This window comes from Simochromis diagramma, unplaced genomic scaffold (assembly GCF_900408965.1).
Source record: "Simochromis diagramma unplaced genomic scaffold, fSimDia1.1 OVJJ01000646.1, whole genome shotgun sequence".
NCBI classification, from domain to species: domain Eukaryota; kingdom Metazoa; phylum Chordata; class Actinopteri; order Cichliformes; family Cichlidae; genus Simochromis; species Simochromis diagramma.
In genome coordinates, this window is record NW_024387279.1 from 5978391 (window position 1) to 5997110 (window position 18720).

At 43.3% G+C, this 18720-nt stretch overlaps 2 protein-coding genes across 9 annotated transcripts; one reads left to right on the top strand and one right to left on the bottom strand.

The window, feature by feature from the left end:
• The first annotated feature begins 49 nt into the window (after positions 1–49).
• Positions 50–13324, top strand: hcfc1a (host cell factor C1a). 8 transcript variants are annotated; one of them, XM_040003280.1, is made up of 28 exons: positions 52–231; positions 1388–1588; positions 2126–2274; positions 3187–3347; positions 3454–3662; positions 3902–3986; positions 4097–4203; positions 4305–4484; positions 4565–4807; positions 4909–5057; positions 5152–5334; positions 5420–5644; positions 6018–6122; positions 6235–6451; positions 6567–6703; positions 6789–6936; positions 7021–7241; positions 7509–8424; positions 8669–8808; positions 9368–9511; positions 9614–9821; positions 9996–10271; positions 10371–10477; positions 10572–10706; positions 10810–10995; positions 11105–11402; positions 11498–11561; positions 11661–13324. In XM_040003280.1, exons 2-28 carry the CDS (start codon positions 1393–1395, stop codon positions 11698–11700), a joined length of 5229 nt encoding a protein of 1742 aa, XP_039859214.1. In that variant the 5' UTR covers positions 52–231; positions 1388–1392; the 3' UTR covers positions 11701–13324. The 8 variants fall into 8 exon arrangements, with proteins under 8 accessions (XP_039859221.1, XP_039859214.1, XP_039859219.1 ...); XM_040003285.1 differs by having other exon boundaries at positions 7512–8424; XM_040003286.1 differs by having other exon boundaries at positions 53–231; positions 9368–9502.
• si:dkey-13a21.4 (uncharacterized protein LOC494576 homolog) lies at positions 12340–17525 on the bottom strand. Its single transcript, XM_040003298.1, has 5 exons — positions 17337–17525; positions 16965–17091; positions 16636–16854; positions 14258–14383; positions 12340–14142 (listed from the first exon to the last, which is right to left on the bottom strand). The coding sequence occupies exons 1-5, from the start codon at positions 17396–17398 to the stop codon at positions 14056–14058; spliced, it is 621 nt and encodes a 206-aa protein (XP_039859232.1). The 5' UTR covers positions 17399–17525; the 3' UTR covers positions 12340–14055.
• Between the last annotated feature and the right edge of the window lie 1195 nt (positions 17526–18720).

Consider the following 18720-nt stretch of genomic DNA (forward strand, 5'->3'; position numbering starts at 1 on the left):
AAATGTATATACCTTTACCTCCGAAACGGTTTGCAAGTGGGTCCTTGTCGCCATGTTTACTTTGGGTGACGCCAACTCTCTTCCATTTTCCTCCGCCTCTGGTTGTCAAGAAGATGGCAGCTTCCAGGCAGGCATGAGAGGAAATACTTCTTCACAAATCGAATGAATTTGGATTATTGCCGCAAGATTAGAGCACATATCTGTGTTTTTGCAATAACTGCATCGAAATAAGTGAGTAAAATTCTGAAGCGTCTGTGCCCTTTTCGCTCTGTTGTGTTTTGTTGTAGCAAACCGCCCGGCCATTTTTCTTGTGGGAGCTGTAGACTTAGGCCGATTGTTGAAAAGATGGCTGCTTCCAGAGACGGCATGAAACATAATAACATTGTGTTTATGCTGTTTAATTCAATTTAGCTCAGTTTTAAGACCGTTGCCGAGCTTGCCTTTGTATCAGGTAAATTATGCACGACAGAGAAACTTTAAATTGCGTTGAATTTAATTGAGAAATTCGGCAGCGCTTTGACAGATGCCAGCTAACGCCGTTAGCTCGAGCAAATTAGGTTGAGTAACTAGCCGCTAGAGCTAACGGGGTACGGCTAACATGAGAATTTGAATGCCGCGATTGCAACTTTAAATTTTTTGTAAATCTGGGTAAAAGGTCCCATAGTTGTTTGGCCCTTTAGTCCCATAATATTTGCAACTGTTAACACAAACTTTGGATTTTTTATAACGTTGATAATTGCGGTAAAGCGGTTGCAAAGAATGCTAAAGTTGTTAGCTACAATATGGCGACTCCCAGAGAGGCATGAAAATAGCCGACTGTTGCTAACGATTGCAGTAGTGGATAAATTAGTGGTACGACTGTGTATCGTTTTGTGAACACGGGCTTATAATCACCTGTTGGATTTGTATTCATCCTGCCTTGTTTTTTGTTGATGTAGTGGGTTAGTTGTCATGTATTTTTATTTTTCGTTTGCTTCCGCCATTTTTCCGACGGGCAGTAGCGTTAGCGGGTGTTTGTTTGGTTGCAAGATGGCGGCTTCCATGGATTGAATTCAATGGTTAGAAACAACTAATAATAAACTTGGATAATGGCAAGATTTACTATGATTCTTAACAGAAGTACGACGTCATAACTGCGTAAGAGACCATAAAGCAGAAGTTGCTCGAAAGGTTTTGTACAAATATAGTTTATTGCTGTTATTGTTTTTTCTTGTCCTTTTTTGACAGTGTTCATTAACCAAAGCTAACCGCTAACTGTAAAGCCTGCTTTAAAGTTAGCTATATTGCACGGTTAGATGCTATTTTTGTATTGCATAGGTTTTATGGAAAGGTAACAGAACTATTCAAGCACACATGACTAATGCGTCTTTATTATTTATTTCGGTAGAAGTCATGTCTGCCCCTGGCTCCGCGGTATCTGGGACCACGGCGTCGGTTCTGCAGCCGCGATGGAAACGGGTCCTCGGGTGGTCTGGTCCTGTTCCCCGGCCCAGACATGGACACAGAGCTGTGGCTATAAAGGAGCTTATGGTTGTTTTCGGCGGTGGAAACGAAGGGATTGTGGATGAGCTGCATGTATACAACACCGGTAAGCGCAACTTTGCATAATGAACTTTATCAATTGTTTCTGCAGAAAGCATCATTTCTTTACAAATAAAATTTAGATATTTAGAAGGCTAACGCAAAGTACGTCTACATCTAAAATAGTACAGTTCATTTCAGTATATGTTTATAATGCGCAAAACTAAATAGCCTTGCAGGCCCCAGTAGGCCAAACAGAAGTTAGCCCCCCCTGTCGGAGAAGGATTTTAATACACGTTAAAAAAGGCGGGCTAAAATAAAATGGATGATGCTGGTTGGTTTAAGCATATCCCCTGCCCCAGTTTCCTGCTTATAAACCAATAAGGGCAGGCAGACTCAGCAGTTGTGTTTGTGTTCCCATTCTTTAATGTAGATTTTAAGTTTATGTTTCCAAAAATAAATAGAGGGTTATTTTTTGCTTCTACTTTTAAGCATTTTAAAGCCTTAGTGGGTGTGATAGCATGTCTTTACTTATTAATTACAATTTGCCACAGGAAAGCCTCCAGAAATAACCCCTTTATTGTTATTGTGTTTTAATTTTTAGCAACAAACCAGTGGTTTATCCCAGCAGTCCGTGGTGACATCCCTCCTGGTTGTGCTGCATATGGTTTTGTCTGTGATGGCACACGGTTGCTGGTATTTGGTGGAATGGTGGAGTATGGAAAGTACAGCAACGATCTTTATGAACTACAGGTAAACCTTTATTGAAAAATAACCCCAGTTTTCGTACTAAGTTTGCTTGTCAGTATAATGAAGGCTTGTAAAGTATTTATAGCAACAAAATATAGCTGGTATCTAAGTCAGATTTTCCAGAGATATTTACAAAGCAATGTTCATATGTAGGCCATCATACTGCAAAGTGTCTTTATCAGCTGCATGCGAAATTTTCTCTTGTCTGCATCAGAGATGACTGATACAGGAAAAAATTGAGAAAGTTGATTGCAAAGTTATGTTTCACCCCTGTTACAGTTAAAATATTCACTAGAACAGGCAAGCTATTACAATTAAATTCAAGGTCACTTGTAAGTTTCATCACTATACGTGTTACTGAGTGTTCAATGCTCAGCTGTACAGCATTATAGTAAGGTTGTGTCATTGAAACTATGATGACTTGTGAAATGCACACAAGTGTGTTGCAAAGTTTATGGTTTCATTGGTTGTGCTAGTCTTGAGAAAATACATTAAAGGAGTAATGTGTCTTTATTCTTAAAACTGTAGTAGAAAGGTTACAATTTACGTTGTTCTGCTCTTCTAGTATGTTTGGGTTTGCCAAATTTCATTAACCGATCCTGAGAAGTTCTCAAATGTTACATGTTTCTGATTAAAGGATGTAAGGAAGCAGTGTGCCAAAAGTTTTTGTCACCAGATCCCAGGTGGATTTTTAATCATTGGGAAATGGAGTAGATCTGTAAACAAACACTAAATAAATGTGGACTTGATGAGGGGGGGGAAGTATGTAGGTTCAGTCACAATTGTGATACTAAATCTGTCCTTATTTTTATGTTGTCAGAACAAGGAATGTGGTCAGCTTAAGACTTGTTAGTTACGGCTTCTGCTGCCATCCATCGACTGATCGTTTTTTTTTCACTGTGGTTTTTGCTACAGGCCAGCAGATGGGAATGGAAAAAATTAAAAGCAAAAAACCCGAAGAATGGCCCCCCTCCTTGCCCTCGTCTTGGCCACAGCTTTTCACTGGTTGGCAACAAATGCTACCTGTTTGGTGGACTCGCCAATGACAGCGAAGACCCAAAAAACAACATTCCCAGGTACAGAGGTTTTCTGAACAGTCGTCAGGGGAGCACTGTTTTGCAGGACTGCAAATATTTTTCTGTTTCAGCCACCGACGTGAGTGTCACTGTTTTTATTCATCAGATACCTGAATGATCTGTACACACTCGAGCTTCGTGCAGGTTCCAGTGTGGTTGGATGGGATATTCCGATCACATACGGAGTCCTGCCTCCTCCCCGTGAGAGCCACACTGCTGTGGTATACACAGAGAAGGCAACCAGGAAGTCGCGCTTAATAATCTATGGAGGAATGAGCGGTTGCCGTCTTGGAGATCTATGGACACTTGACATTGGTATGTTTTATAAAGTGTAAATGGAGAAATAACAACACTAAAATTGAAATGCCCTGCCGTCAGCCCTCTGAGACATGATGCTATTCACAGAGTATCAGAACAAATGGAACTGAGCATTTCACTGTTAGAGAAGCAATATAGGAAATTGTGAGTTTTCTGTACACAAGCTGCCTTATCTATTTGCATTTAAGAATAGATAACCTTTTATTCATTTTCTTTTTTTTTTTTTAAATCTCCAGATACCCTGACATGGAACAAACCATCAGTAAGCGGCACAGCGCCACTTCCTCGAAGTCTTCACTCTGCTACCACCATCACAAACAAGTGAGATGACTGCTGCACATTTCCAACAGCAAACTTAATTTTCATTTTACTCATTTTTGAAATTCTGTGCTTGTTAAATGGTCTAAGTGCGAATTCATTTCTCTGTGCAGGATGTATGTTTTTGGAGGATGGGTACCTTTGGTGATGGATGATGTCAAAGTGGCCACACACGAAAAAGAGTGGAAATGCACAAACACTCTTGCGTGCTTGAACCTCGGTTTGTCTATCTCTGTTTTTATTGAAATCATATTTTTTTTGTTTGTTTTTTAATAGCAAATGTGCAGTGCCACTCTTAACTTTTGTGTAATTCTTCGTTAGACACCATGTGTTGGGAAACAGTGTTGATGGATACTCTTGAAGACAACATCCCCAGGGCCCGTGCTGGTCACTGTGCTGTGGCTATCAATTCCAGGCTTTATGTATGGAGTGGCCGTGACGGTTATCGTAAAGCTTGGAACAACCAAGTCTGTTGTAAAGATCTGTGGTACCTGGAAACAGGTAGGTGTGCTGTAACATGAGTGCTGTTGGAGACAACAGCTCGTTATTAGATAATATTGAAAATTCTGCTTCCCCCCCAGAGCGACCGCACGCCCCTGCCAGGGTGCAGTTAGTCCGTGCCAACACAAACTCTCTGGAGGTGAGTTGGGGTGCAGTCTCCACAGCTGACACATACTTGCTGCAGCTGCAGAAGTATGACATTCCTGCAACTCCAGCTGCAGCCTCTCCAGCTATGAGCGCAACCCCATCGCAGCCGCTTAACTCTCCAAAGAGCCCAGTGCCAGCTGCTGCAGCACCGTCGGCTCAGAGCTTACCACAGACAGGTATTACAATTTTGCATTGTTGTTACCACACCAGGAAGCTCAGCAACTGCAACAACCCAAATTCTACAAGGTGTGAATAATTTGGTTCATTTGTTTTACAGCAGTTTTAAAGGTTGCAGCTCAGCAGTCTGCAACAGGCGCATCTGTTGTCACAGTTCGTCCCAGCCAGCCGGGGAAATCCCCCGTCACTGTGACATCCCTTCCTCCAGGTGTTCGAATGGTAGTTCCAGCCCAGACTACCCAGGGATCGGTATGAGCAGTTTCATACAATTGTGTTCTTTCGCTGTGAACTGCACTGCCAGATCAGCAAATAATGTCAACATTTATTTCTTTTTAACTTTTAGCCAATTGGAAGTAGCCCTCAGATGAGTGGCATGGCAGCTTTAGCTGCTGCTGCAGCAGCAACCCAGAAGATCCCACCCTCTTCGGCAGGAACTGTCCTCAATGTTCCTGCAGGTGCTACCATTCTCAAAACAGTGGCAGTTTCTCCCAGCACAACCACAGTGAAAGTGGCTTCTCCAGTCATGGTACACGTTGCAGTAAACGCTCTCATTTCCAACATTATGCTCGTCCTATCACAAGCCATTTGTGATAATAAATATGTGCTTGTAGGTCAGTAACCCGGCCACACGGATGTTGAAGACTGCCGCTGCCCAAGTGGGCACAGCAACTGCATCCTCTCCCACCACTACCACCAGACCCATCATCACTGTGCACAAGTCTGGTGCAGTCACAGTGGCCCAGCAGGCCCAGGTGGTGACCACTGTGGTGGGAGGAGTCACCAAGACCATCACCCTGGTCAAGAGCCCCCTGACCATGGGCAGCAGTGGCACTCTGGTAAGAAAACATGGATTCTTTAGCATAATGTAATACTGCAACTCTACTTGAGAGCACCCTTTGGTGCTTTCACAGGCATGCTTTAAACCATGGATTCTGTAAAATGCTTCCTCGCACTCTGCATCTTTGTATTGATTGGTCACTCAATGGTGGCGTCTTTTTGAACCAGTAGGGAGGGTGTAAAAGTTGGCCTACAGTGACTGTTGGAAAAGACAGGGAGCATGATGTCAGTGATCTGCATGACTGTCGGTCAGTTAGGGCTAGAATGATTCTAGAGCCACAAGTTTAGTGGTCGAGCATCCGGCTGACCTCCCCGTAATATCCGATGTTTTCTGGTGACTCATGAATTTGAGTCTCTCTCCTATGTCGGCAGATCTCCAACCTTGGCAAGATGATGTCTGTGGTACAAACCAAGCCAGTGCAGACATCAGCTGTCACAGGCCAGGCTTCCACTAACCCTCTCACACAGATCATACAGGTCAGCTATCTGCATGAGTGCAGGAAAAAACAGGAGGTAGCTTAAAACTCCTGAGACAGGCACCACGTGTCTTTCCCTGAATAGTTTTCATAACATGCACCTTTCTTTCCAGACAAAGGGTCCACTCCCAGCTGGCACAATCCTGAAGCTGGTGACTTCTGCAGATGGCAAACCCACAACCATCATCACCACCTCCCAGGCTGGAGGCACAGGAAACAAGCCCACTATCCTCAACATCAGCGGAGTCTCTCCTACTACCACTAAGCAGGGTACCACCATCATTAAGACTATCCCCATGTCAGCCATCATGACCCAGCCTGGAGCTACAGGTTTGTTCTCATTCAAGTTTGCACACTTTTTGGCATTTGCTGTGTAAATTAACCTTTAGATTTAGGATTAGTGATTGAGCAGTGATTATATTCATGCTTGTGTTTGTCCTTGCAGGTGTAACAAGCAGTGCAGGTATGAAAACGCCCATTACAATCCTTACCACAAAGGTGATGACCACAGGAACTCCTGGGAAAATCATCACTGCGGTGCCCAAACTTGCCACGGCAGCTGGCCAGCAGGGACTGACACAGGTAAATTGTCTCTTTTTGGTCAGCAGTGTTTGGTACATATTGTGTTTGTTGTGCTGCCTGTTTATCCTAAATCTTCTGTTTCTAGGTGGTTTTGAAGGGTGCTCCCGGGCAACCTGGCACTATTTTACGCACTGTTCCCATGAGCACAGTGGGTGGCGTTCGTCTGGTTACACCAGTGACTGTGTCTGCTGTTAAGCCGACTGTCACAACTCTGGTTGTCAAGGGGACTACAGGTACGAAAAAATTACTAAGTAATGATTATGTAAATTAACAGTTTTGTTTCTCTGGTTTCATTTTTCAAACCACATTTCTTCCAGGTGTCACCACTCTCGGCACAGTCACTGGTACCGTTTCTACTAGCTTGGCGGGAGGCACAGTTGATAGTTCAACTGCCTCTCTCGTTACTCCCATCACCACACTGGGAACCATTGCTACCCTGTCCAGCCAGGTCATCAACCCAACTGCCATTACAGTTTCAGCTGCTCAGACTAGCCTAACTTCTTCCTCCGCACTGCCCTCTTCTACTATGACAGTGCAGGTAATACCCAGCAGCTCCACTTTGTAATATTTGTATTTTAGTCATTAGGTTTTGAAGCTCTTGCAGTAGCATGTGTCATAAGCTATAAGTAGTATATCACAACATGCTGAAAAAGACCATATGTGAAGATGTTGCTACCTCTTCTTGTAAACACAGACTAATGGAGAGCTGCTCCTCAGAAATTTTCAGACAGTCAATGAAGTTCTTCTGTTTTAGACCATGTATAACATACTATTTGCCTTAGAGCTGACATCTCTTTCCTCTCAGCAGAACCAGCCCACCCAGGTGACTCTGATCACAACTCCCAGTGGTGTTGAGGCTCAGCCAGTACAAGATCTACCAGTATCCATCCTGGCTTCACCAACCTCTGAGCAACCCACTTCCACTGAGGCTGGAGCTGCTGGAGAGAGCTCTGGAACTGTCACTCTGGTCTGCTCTAATCCGCCCTGTGAGACCCACGAAACGGGAACTACCAACACAGCCACCACTTCTTCCGCAACAATTGGTGCAGGACAGGTCTGCTCTAACCCACCGTGTGAGACCCACGAAACCGGAACCACCAACACAGCCACCACTTCGTCTGCAACAATTGGAGCAGGGCAGGTCTGCTCTAACCCACCATGTGAAACCCATGAAACAGGAACCACCAACACGGCCACCACTTCCTCAGCTACAATCGGTGCAGGACAGGTCTGCTCGAATCCGCCCTGCGAGACCCATGAGACCGGAACTACCAACACAGCCACAACTGCTTCTTCAAACATGTCTGCGCTACGCATGTGTTCCAACCCACCACGTGAGACCCATGAAACCGGAACAACAAACACTGCTACCACAGCAACGTCGAACATGGGAGGAGTGCAGCAGGCGTGCTCCAACCCGCCCTGTGAGACCCATGTGACTGGCACCACCAACTCCACCACACAAGCTTCATCTAGCATGAATGCAAACCAGACAGACACGGTGCAGAGCGTGTGCTCTAATCCACCCTGCGAAACCCATGAGACGGGGACCACCAATTCTCCGTCCACAGCCACCTCCAGCATGGGAGGAGACCAGACCAGCACAACAACAGCCCTGGTCCAAAGGGTTTGCTCCAACCCTCCCTGTGAAACACACGAGACGGGGACCACCAACACAGCCACAACTGCCACTTGTAGCATGGAGACAGGTGAAGGCACTGGTATGTAAACATACGGTGTACATTTTACCTGAATAATCTTATTTCTTTTCTTTTTCTTTTATAATTAATAGCAAGTTAGGTTTCCATACACTGTGTGGTGACTCTCAAGCTTCTTTTTTTAATTACACTTGTCTTAATATTTCTTAAAATAACATCTAGATCTCACATGACGGATGATTGTTTTTCTCTAAGCAGTAAAAGTAGTTTGTTACTAGTAGTTTGTTATGTTACTATGTCTCATTAGCAACCCAGCAGACAGAAGAAGGAGCAGAAGGTACCAGCAGCACAGAAGAGGCATCCACCACAGCAACAACTGGCACCACCCAGGGCAGGGCTATCACTACTGTCACTCAGTCTACACCAGCCCCTGGACCCTCTGTGCCTGTAAGAATAACACATCATTCCTGTCAAAATAAGATCCTTTTCTAAAAACCATCCAGTATGACTAGGTGATGGTGGTAAAACTAATCCTAGTAGATGTCCACGTTGGGGCTGCATTTCTGAATTTGATATGCTGTACAGACAAAAGTACCAGGCCACCTACACATTACACTTAAAGGATCTGCTTGACCATGGAAACTGAAGTTGTGAAACTCCTGGTGCACAGTACTTGTGCTGACGAGAAAGCCAGAGCAAGTTTATAATCCTGTAGGTATTGAGTCAGCAGAGTGTTGATAGAGTGTTGGCGTCCTATTACATTACTGTGCTGAATATCTACGAGCTCTTTAGAACAAAACATTCAGAAATGTTTGTAAAGGCAGACTGTATTGGTAGGTGCCAGAATTTAAACACCGGTGGCCATAGGACTGAAAACGCGTGACTTCGCAGATTAAGAAGTGCGGCCTAATACTTTTGTCAATATGTGTGTACGAATATGTAAGAAGAATGTCATTTCCAGAGTTTCTTTCTCATTGTGGGGTATGATTTCTTTGTTTCCCTCTAGTCGATCTCATCCATCACAGAGGGAGTAAGCACTGCAGCTAGCTCCACAGAGGAACCCATGCAGACTGATGAGCCAGCATCAGCAGAAGCTGCACCTGTTGAGGAAGGAACCGCAGCAATGGAGACGCAAGCAGAGGTGAATAAAGTATGAAGGCAAAAAAGTCTGTTTGGCCTTTGATTTTGAAATTCTTTGCAGTCATGCATTTTCCATGTTTTTTTGATGGAACTGCTTTAATGTGTTCCCCAGGGAGAAGCAGCAGCAGCGACAGCCTTGAACCTTCCTTCAGAGCTGATGTCTGAGGGCCAGGGAGCCACACTAATGGTGACGGGGCTGTCGGACGAGGAACTGGCTGTCACTGCAGCAGCAGAGGCGGCTGCACAAGCAGCAGCCACAGAGGAAGCCCAGGCCCTCGCTATCCAGGCGGTCCTCCAGGCAGCTCAGCAAGCCGTAATGAGTGAGTAGAATCAAAGCTTTTTGTTCAGACTTTCGAATTTTGAACCATAGCATAGCCTAAGTTCAAGGGCTGGCTCTAGTTAACAGGACACTTGTCAGTAAAACTATTCCTCTAGATGTGAAACTCGTGAATTCTCTGTGATCTTGCTATTCATAAAAAATGTATAACTTACAGATGAAGGCGATGCTGCTGGAGAGAACCAGCAACCCACCAACATCCCCATCATGCTGACCCAGCAAGATCTTGCAGCACTGGTCCAACAGCAGCAACAATTGCAGGAGGCTCAGGCCGCAGCTCAGCAGGCCACGGTGGACACAAGCTTGCCCACCGAGGGTCTTGCTCCTGCCGACAGCCTCAATGATCCGTCTGTTGAGAGCAATGGGCACAACGAAATGGCCGCTGCAGTCACAAGTGCTGTGGCTTCTCTCCTGCCACGCACCACAGCTGAGAGTATGTTTGTGTTTTGTTTGGTTTTTTTATAGTTACTTTGAATGTTACTGTTTGTTACAGCAGACTGATTATTTTTGTATTGCTCTTGACATTGCACAGCGCTTGCGCCATCAAGTACGTTTGCACCCTCTGTATCTGTGGCAAGTCCAGCTAAACTTCAAGCAGCAGCCACTCTAGCAGAGGTCGCCAATGGCATTGAGGGAGAGGTGAGTCATTTTGGTGCTGCTGCACTTCTGATTATGTCAGTTGAGGTGAAGAGAGGAAAGGAGGAATTTGTTGACCGTTTTTGTTCCCATGCAGAAGCAAGCCCCTCAGCCAGCTCCAGTGAAGCCTGTCGTGAAAAAGGAGAACCAGTGGTTTGATGTGGGGATTGTTAAAGTGACAAATATGGTTGTCACTCACTACTATGTGCCGGGAGATGATTCTCAAGGAGATGTAAGTTGTCTCAGGGAGCCTTTCCTTATTCAGAATGATATCGATGTGCGTTACAAGAGTCCATCTTTATCTAATCAACTACTTGTATTTATGTGTTTGGTAGGATGACTCTGGCATTATACCAGACTACAGCCAGATGAAGAAAATGGAGCTGCAGCCTGGAACAGCTTACAAGTTCCGAGTTGCTGGAATCAACGCCTGCGGTCGTGGAGCTTTCTCTGAGATTTCGGCTTTCAAGACTTGCCTACCAGGCTTCCCGGGGGCACCTTGTGCCATCAAAATCAGCAAGGTAAACAAACCCTGTTGCATTGTAGATTTTACTCACAGGTGTGCCATACGTGATCACGTGAGCCATGGTTTTGGCACCAAGTAGCATGTTTTCACTGTATCCCCCCCAGAGCCCAGATGGTGCCCACCTAACCTGGGAGCCACCCTCGGTGACGTCAGGAAAGATCATTGAGTACTCTGTGTACCTGGCCATCCAGAGCAACCAAACAGCTGAAGCCAAGGCTTCCACCCCAGCCCAGCTAGCCTTTATGCGTGTGTATTGTGGACCCAACCCATCTTGCTTGGTTCAGTCGTCCAGCCTCTCTAACGCACACATCGACTACACCACCAAGCCAGCGATCATCTTCCGCATTGCCGCCCGTAACGAGAAGGGCTATGGTCCTGCCACACAAGTTCGATGGCTGCAAGGTGAGTTCACAAATAAGTTCTTTAAAATATTAAAAATACTTAATTACTGAGGCTGCTATTGATGGATTGAATCTCTCCACTTTAATGTCCTGTAGAATCTGGCAAAGATGCCTCCTCTGCAAAACCGGCCCCCAAAAGACCAGGCACCTCTCCTGATACGTAAGTACAGTATTCATGTTTCATATCGTGCACACAGGAACATTTCATCGATGAATAAAACATCCAGCACTTATTCTGGTTTTGTGTGTTCTCCTGCAGTAAGTCTACTGGTCCAAAGAAAGCAAGGACGGACCAGTGAGGTTGCCTGGAGATCCCTCCCAGTCTTTTCTTTTGGTCTCTTTTTTTTTTTACCCCACTCGCTGTCTTTTTATCAGGAAGACTGACCTTCACCCTTTCTCCTCTTCATCCTCATCCTAACCTCATCCTCCATCCACTTCCCCAAATGTCTCAGACCGAGACGGCAATGGAGGCAGAATAACCATATGAAGCCGAGACGAAAGTTGATCTGAGAGATGTTTCTGTAGATAAAACTCTCCTTCCTCCTCGTTCTGTTGGTCGTACTATTTTTAGAGCAACACAAACCTAGAAGCACATTATCTTTTTCAGTCACATCCCCTTCCATCCTTTTAACACCTATTTTTGACTTATTTCAATAGTTGGAACAGTATAGAGAAGCATTTACATCTTTCACAAACTGGGAGCCAGCCTGAGCGCAATGTTACCCTTTTTCTTTTTCCTGTGTTTTTGGGGAATTCTGGGGGGGATGTAGAGAAGAGACTACATGGAATGATGTACAGTGTTGAAAAAGGCTGTGGAAGCATTAGTATAGATGAGAGGAAAAAAAATCGGTATGGAATCAAATAAAGCACTTGTCCTCTGTGAAGGAGGACACTTTTTTTTTTTTTATTATTATTATTATTATTTTGCTCAAAACTAATTTGCTTCATTGAGAACCAAGTCTGTACAGTCATCGTACTGGACTCCAGTCTCCTGGTAATGTCATCACTGTGCGCTTTTTACCCCAAGATGAGGACTGGTGGCCAACATGTTGGAAGAATGGCAAAAGGAAGAGATTTGTAGAGAACGAATGACTTTGCTAGGACTGAGACTTGCAGCACACATGGAAAAAAAAATCTTCCCAAAAAATTAGCAAGCAATGACGCAGAAGATCTTTTGTGTAGTTTATTTTTGTATTTTTTAAGCTTTTTTTCCTTCTGTGTGTATGTGTATGTTGTGTGCATTTTTAAGAGAAAAAAAATACATCAGTTTTTAACTGTTGTTCATCCCAATAATTTGTGTTCATGGGAAGATGTTGTGGCTAATGTTGAGGTTGCCACTCTATTTTAAAAAAAGAAATCTTCAGTTGGTTGTATGTTCTTGTTAACAGATGGCAATGAAAGTGAGAAAGACTTTTTGTATTTGTTCCAAGTAGAAACCGCAGAGGTTATAGGACTGAAGGGAACTTTTGATGTGGACCCAGGGAGAGGAGTTTTTACTTTGTTTACTACTTGATACTTGTGTTGCTTCATTTGCCAAACATGGAAACACAAGGGGGAGGAGGGGCTTAGAAAAGACCAACATCAGATCTTTTCCATCCTTTCCCCTCCCCCTCCATGATATCCCGATCAGTTGTCCTATGCTTTTTACGCTTATGAATGTGCTGTCCTCACGTCTAAGTTTCAGAATGGCAAATTATCAGTAGAATTATTTTCCCTTCCCCTATTTGATGTATGTAAATCCATTTAATAAATCTTTTGTTCCTTTCCACGGCTCTGTATTCCAGACTACAGATGGTGTGCGAGCTAACTGTGACATGTAAAACCCATATGTCTTTTGAATGGCGATGTCTTGGGAAGAAAGCTTACATGGCTGGAGTGTACTCACTTGTAAATTAGTTCATTCATAGAGCAAGAATGAAAAAACAAAAAACAGACAAAACAAAAAAAAAAAAAGGAAACATCTTGGCCTTTTATATAATTACCTGTAACAAACTGTTTTTACATGTTGGTCATCTCTTGATTGCCTTTTGTGTCTTTGCTTATAAAAGAAACGTATATATATATATATAAATATATATAGTCTCCCTAATTTGCTTCTGTCAAGCTGATTCACTGTAGGAGTCCGAATCACTGCTAGGTTCATTACAATACAAAACTTGTACAGGGAGGAGGTTTCTGACTGGACATGAGTGTATATCTACTTTGTAAGAGTGGATTCAGTTGTGATGGTAACGACGGCCACGAAGATGAGAGCCCGGGTTTGCCGCTTTTTCTCTGGCCCGTACCTCGGGTTCTGTTTGTGATTTCTCCCGATTACTTTCTAGAAATGAAAACTTTCTCTTCATATGCATTCATAATTTTGTGCGTGTCGGTGTGTCTGTTGAACAAAACTAGACATGCATGCAAAAAAGCAGTGTATTTTAGTAGTGATGCCTTAAGTTAGACCATAAGCTGAAGGTTCTCAGAAAAAAAAAAAAAAAGAAGAAAAAACATTTAATGAGTTTGTTCCTCTCTCCATGTGGTATACAATTGTGTCCTTTCCTTCCACAGTACCTTTGCTGGGTCACTATTTTTGCACCCTCGTTAGATAGGTCCTCATCAGCAGTGCCGAGGTCTCTGAACTTTCCCCTTCCACACTGGGACGAGTGCGCCTCTCAGCACTCACAGGTGTTGCGAGTTTCTCTCGGCTGTTTGCAGGTTATCTGGAAATGTCCTGTATTTTCCAATGTGTGTTTTTTGTACTGTAGGGAGTAATGTATCTTTTATCATCAAAAAATAAACATGTTAAACATAAAAAAAATTGGGCTTTTGTGCGTGTGTGTTTATTAAGAGTAAACACAAGACGAGTTGAGTCACCTGCTGTAAGCCACGCTGAGCCGCTCTCAAAAACGGCTTCTCTACATCCAGATCTTCTTTGGCACTTCCTTCAAAGTATTCAGCTCCAATTTCCTCGCACCACTGCCGGGCCAGCTTGTCAGACACCTGAGAGGAAACAAAATGTTACTCACATGATGGATCAGAGTAATGTGTGGAATAAAACACACAAATCTAAAGGATGGGCCTCTTGGCAAACTGAGTTTCACGAGCAGCGGGCTTGGAAAGCCTGTGGTGACCAGAACACGTCAAACTAAATAATGGTCACTTTTGTCATGTTGAGAGCCATCCTGAGATGTTGACATCTGATTTGTAAGAGTTAATAAACATGGATTATGCAGATTAAAGGCTTAGCATTAAGAATATAAAGGACAAACACAGCCCTGATTTCTTTATATTTGCTCCTAGTGAGCCAGTGATCTTGACCAATAGTTCTTCAGGCTTTCTGAAGGTCTTTCAAAGTTTTTCTTTCTACACTGACTGCATTTCCCTCTGTTCAATCCAGTCATAGACACTAATCTACGAATGATTCAAGCATTAAATAAATCCACCTAACTCAACGCATGAAGTCTTCACATAACCGAAAACATAGCAAACCCATTTCAAATGATATTGTTAGGTGCTCCGTTACTAGCAGCCTGTCATTAAAAACATTTGTTCATATTTCTTGACCAGAATCTACTAAAAATCCCAAAGACAACACTTTGACAGGCATAAAATATTTTTGCAAAGGGATTTCCATTCGCATCTCTACAAAGTGTGCAGTGACTACTATACGTAATGTAGTAGTCACTGTTAACTGTTATTCTGTCAGACTTCAGGTTGTGTTTTTGTATTTTATTTTAATTCAAATGTGCCAACTCTGCCTAACCAAATAAAATAAGCACAAAGGAAAGCTAAATATTGTTTAGACAGTTTCTCTTTCTATCCCAATAACACTTAAATGGGTACACTGTTATTTCAGCTGCTGGCTTCTTCGTCAATCATTTTTAGGTCTGAGTCGGGATGTGGCTATAGATAGTCACATCTGATTTTGAGCTGCCACTTCCTTGTGAGAGTCACATGCAGTGTGTCACTTTGCATCAGCTTTCTTCATTCTGCAAAACTGAATAATAATCAAAATAATATCAACTGACAATTTTCTTCCACCGACTTAAAGTAGTTTTCAGGCTTTCTTGTAGATTCATTGCATTTTCTCTTTGTGGTAGTTTCCATCCAATTCCAGTAAAATCTGCACTGATTGTGATTTACAGTTTTCCTCCTTGGGTAGGCAGTAGAACAGTGAGGTTAACCTGCACTTGACTCATGCTTTCTTCCCGTATCTTTCCTGCAGTGTTGACTTTTGAATACCAGAGCCAATCAAAATGTGAGACTGAGGGACAAGAGATAAAAAATGCTGTGCAGCCTCCACATAAAGTAGGACACCTGGTTACCCTGGACGCAGCTTACTTTACTGTGCGCTCACACCAAAAATAGAACAGAAGAATACAAAATGTTAATAGAGACTTCACTTTTGATCTAACACTCACTGTGACTTGCATTTCCTTTGCAAGAGTGTAAGTTATAAGTGTATTTCAGAAAGAAAAGAGAAATATCTTGGTGTAAACAACATGAAAGCATGGCTCCATTCTACCAACAGTTCAGGCTGATGGTCGTGGTGTAATAGTGAGAGGGCACATTTTCTTGGCACACTGGGCATCTTAGTACCAACTGAGAATGGTTTAAATATCGCAGCCTACCAGAGAACTGTTGCTGACCACGTCTATACCTTAATGACCGTCTTCAGATGGCTGCTTCCAGCAGGATAACGCCACAGAGCTCAAAAATATCAAAGTGGCTTCTTGAGCTTAACAATGAGTTTGCTTTACTCAAGTGGTCTCCACAGTCACCAGACTGGAATCCTACAGAGCACCTCGGGGATGTGGTCAAACAGGAGATTCACATCATGGATCTGGAGAAGCTGCGTGAGGCTGTGGATCAAAATCTCAGAGGAATCTTTTCCCACCACCTGGGGAGTCTACACCATGAAGAATTAAGGCAGTTCTAAAGGCAAAACTAAGCTAAGGTGTACATTTAAAAGTGCCCAGTGACTGCATACACACAGAATGGCAAAATTGAAGCAATTTGATAACAAACCCGATAACAAGGTAGCTCAATATAGACTAAAGGTCCTAAACCTAAGTGATCACACAGGTTCCCACTACAGCACCAGGCTGAAAAGCAGGTAAGACAAAAATGATGTTATAGTTCAGTCGTGGTTCCAACAAATCTGCATTTAATAAAACTGTACTGAGCCACGTGTGTGGTAAACCTGGAGATGCCTCACTGAGACCGACTGAAAGAAGAGGACTTTGACTAACCTCTCGGTCGCTCAGATCCGTTTTGTTGCCCAGTACAATAAAAGGGAAATCAGAAGGATCCTTGGGTTCCCCTTGGATCAAAAACTCCTTCCTCCACCCATCCAGAGCAGAGAAGCTGGCCTTGGATGTGACATCAAACACCAGCATGCAGCAGTGAGCTCCCCTGTACAGAGGTGTACCCAGAGACTGGAACCTCTCTGTGCCTGCTGTGTCCCAGATCTGACATACACACAGTGGGAAACATGGGATTAATCATCCTATATGACATGAGTGTCTTGTTCCTGGGTGTGTGGGGGCTTGTTTCACTGCCAAATGCACAGGTGAATTACCTGCAGCGTGACTGTGTCCCCATCTATGTTGATTGTTTTAGAGAGGAAGTCGGTCCCCACAGTGGCCCGGTACATGTTGGTGAAGCGGAGATTCACGTATCTGTTCATGACGGAGGATTTTCCCACCCTAAGTAAACACTCACATGTTTAGTGGAAATCGACAAAATGAAGACCTCTCGCTCTTTTACCGGAGACAGGCGCATTATTCTTCTTGCATCGCACTGCGCCGTTAAATACAAGCCCACACTTTCACACTTTTGAGAATTTGGAATTATGTCTTAAACAGAAAGAGAGCCGGAGTAAATGAAAGTGAAACAAGTATCGGTGGAACTGCGGAATTAATAAGAACCTTTAAATGCCCCTTTAACTCACCCAGAGTTTCCTATGAGGATTATTTTCAGTGTAATAGGACCCTTTTTGTCACTCATATCCATGTCTGATTGTTTGGCCCAGCCGGTATGAACCCACTAGAGCTCACACTGCCGATGCCTTCACGGGTCCCTAGAAATATTCGGCTTCAATGACTGGACGTGTCACACGCCTATAGCCAGATTTAGAAATTAAAATAACTAAAATAATAATATTATTATTATTGTTTTAAAGTTTCCAAGTGATTTCCTCCGTGTGTTAAATATATTCTTTCTTTTTTTTCTTTTGTTCTTACCACACTGCTGGCAAGTTGCAACTAAATGTCCAAAATTCCAATTAAGTGGCTGTGCTTTGAAGGCACCGCATCATGACAGGTGATTGGCACACAGCCGTGTTCTCCTCATTCCTGTCATAATGAAAGGTCCACAGACTCAGCAACAGGGCTCTACTCCAGGAACAACTCTGAGTTTGTTAACCCTGAGCTGAGGAAACTCCGGATCTTCTTGTTCCAGAAAAACAGTCAACTTCAACTCTGAGTCAGTAACTGGGGTCAGATAACCTGCTCGCTGGCAGGTTTTAATTAGCGAACTGAGTTTCGCTCTGACTCCTCCCCTCTTGCTGCACCTGAACCACCTGGCTGACACCTCGAATCATTTCCTCATTTATAAAATCGCAGTCATTGTGTAGGGGAGTGAACTAATCTGCAGAAGTTGACGTTTTTACAAGCACTGAAATCCCAGTTAGACGCTAATTTGTTCTGTTTTTGTACTTAACATTAAACAGGCATTTACTCCTCGATATACAGTTATATACAGCCATGACGTTGCATATTTCTAATCAACCCAGTATAAAATCCACAGTCTCCATCTCTGTGGCTCTGTGGAGAGTAGCTGTCAGACTGTCAGTCAGCTCTTCTGAAACATTTACTGTAGCAATGACTGTTTCAGTCAAACTCGTCTGTGTAAAACTTTAGACGCACCACATACTGATTGTGATGGAAAAATGTCGGTCACAGCTGGATCTTGGATATGATGTGAATATTTGAGTGAAGGTGAGACTGATCTTCACAGATTGTTCACAGATTCAGTCACTGAATGATCTGAAACATTTTAAAGCAACTGAACCTCAAAATATTTTCCACTGAAGATCACCTGAGTGACTCTATCAGTGACTCCAAACTGGATCAGCCCTAAGGTAGCCTATAGGCTCTGTAATGGATCAGTGTTTTTGATCACTGTTCGGCTTTACTAATAAAACTTTACATTCTACATTTGGAAAGCGGCCCTTCATTTATTATTATTATTATTATTTATTTATTTATTTATTTATTTTTTTTAGATCAAACTATAATGATTACACTGGTGAACAGTAAAGATTTATTTTTCCG

Bases quoted from the DNA above. Each gene is read 5' to 3' on its own strand.
- hcfc1a (XM_040003280.1), top strand. From the start codon at position 1,393: ATGTCTGCCCCTGGCTCCGCGGTATCTGGGACCACGGCGTCGGTTCTG. The intron at 3,987-4,096 runs GTGAGATGACTG...TTCTCTGTGCAG, and splicing joins GCTACCACCATCACAAACAA to GATGTATGTTTTTGGAGGAT. The intron at 11,562-11,660 runs GTAAGTACAGTA...GTTCTCCTGCAG, and splicing joins CCAGGCACCTCTCCTGATAC to TAAGTCTACTGGTCCAAAGA.
- si:dkey-13a21.4 (XM_040003298.1), bottom strand. From the start codon at position 17,398: ATGGATATGAGTGACAAAAAGGGTCCTATTACACTGAAAATAATCCTC. The intron at 14,384-16,635 runs GTTAGTCAAAGT...GTTTCCTCTCAG, and splicing joins CGGATCTGAGCGACCGAGAG to GTGTCTGACAAGCTGGCCCG. The intron at 14,143-14,257 runs GTGACTCAACTC...TACTCCCTACAG, and splicing joins CTCAGCGTGGCTTACAGCAG to TACAAAAAACACACATTGGA.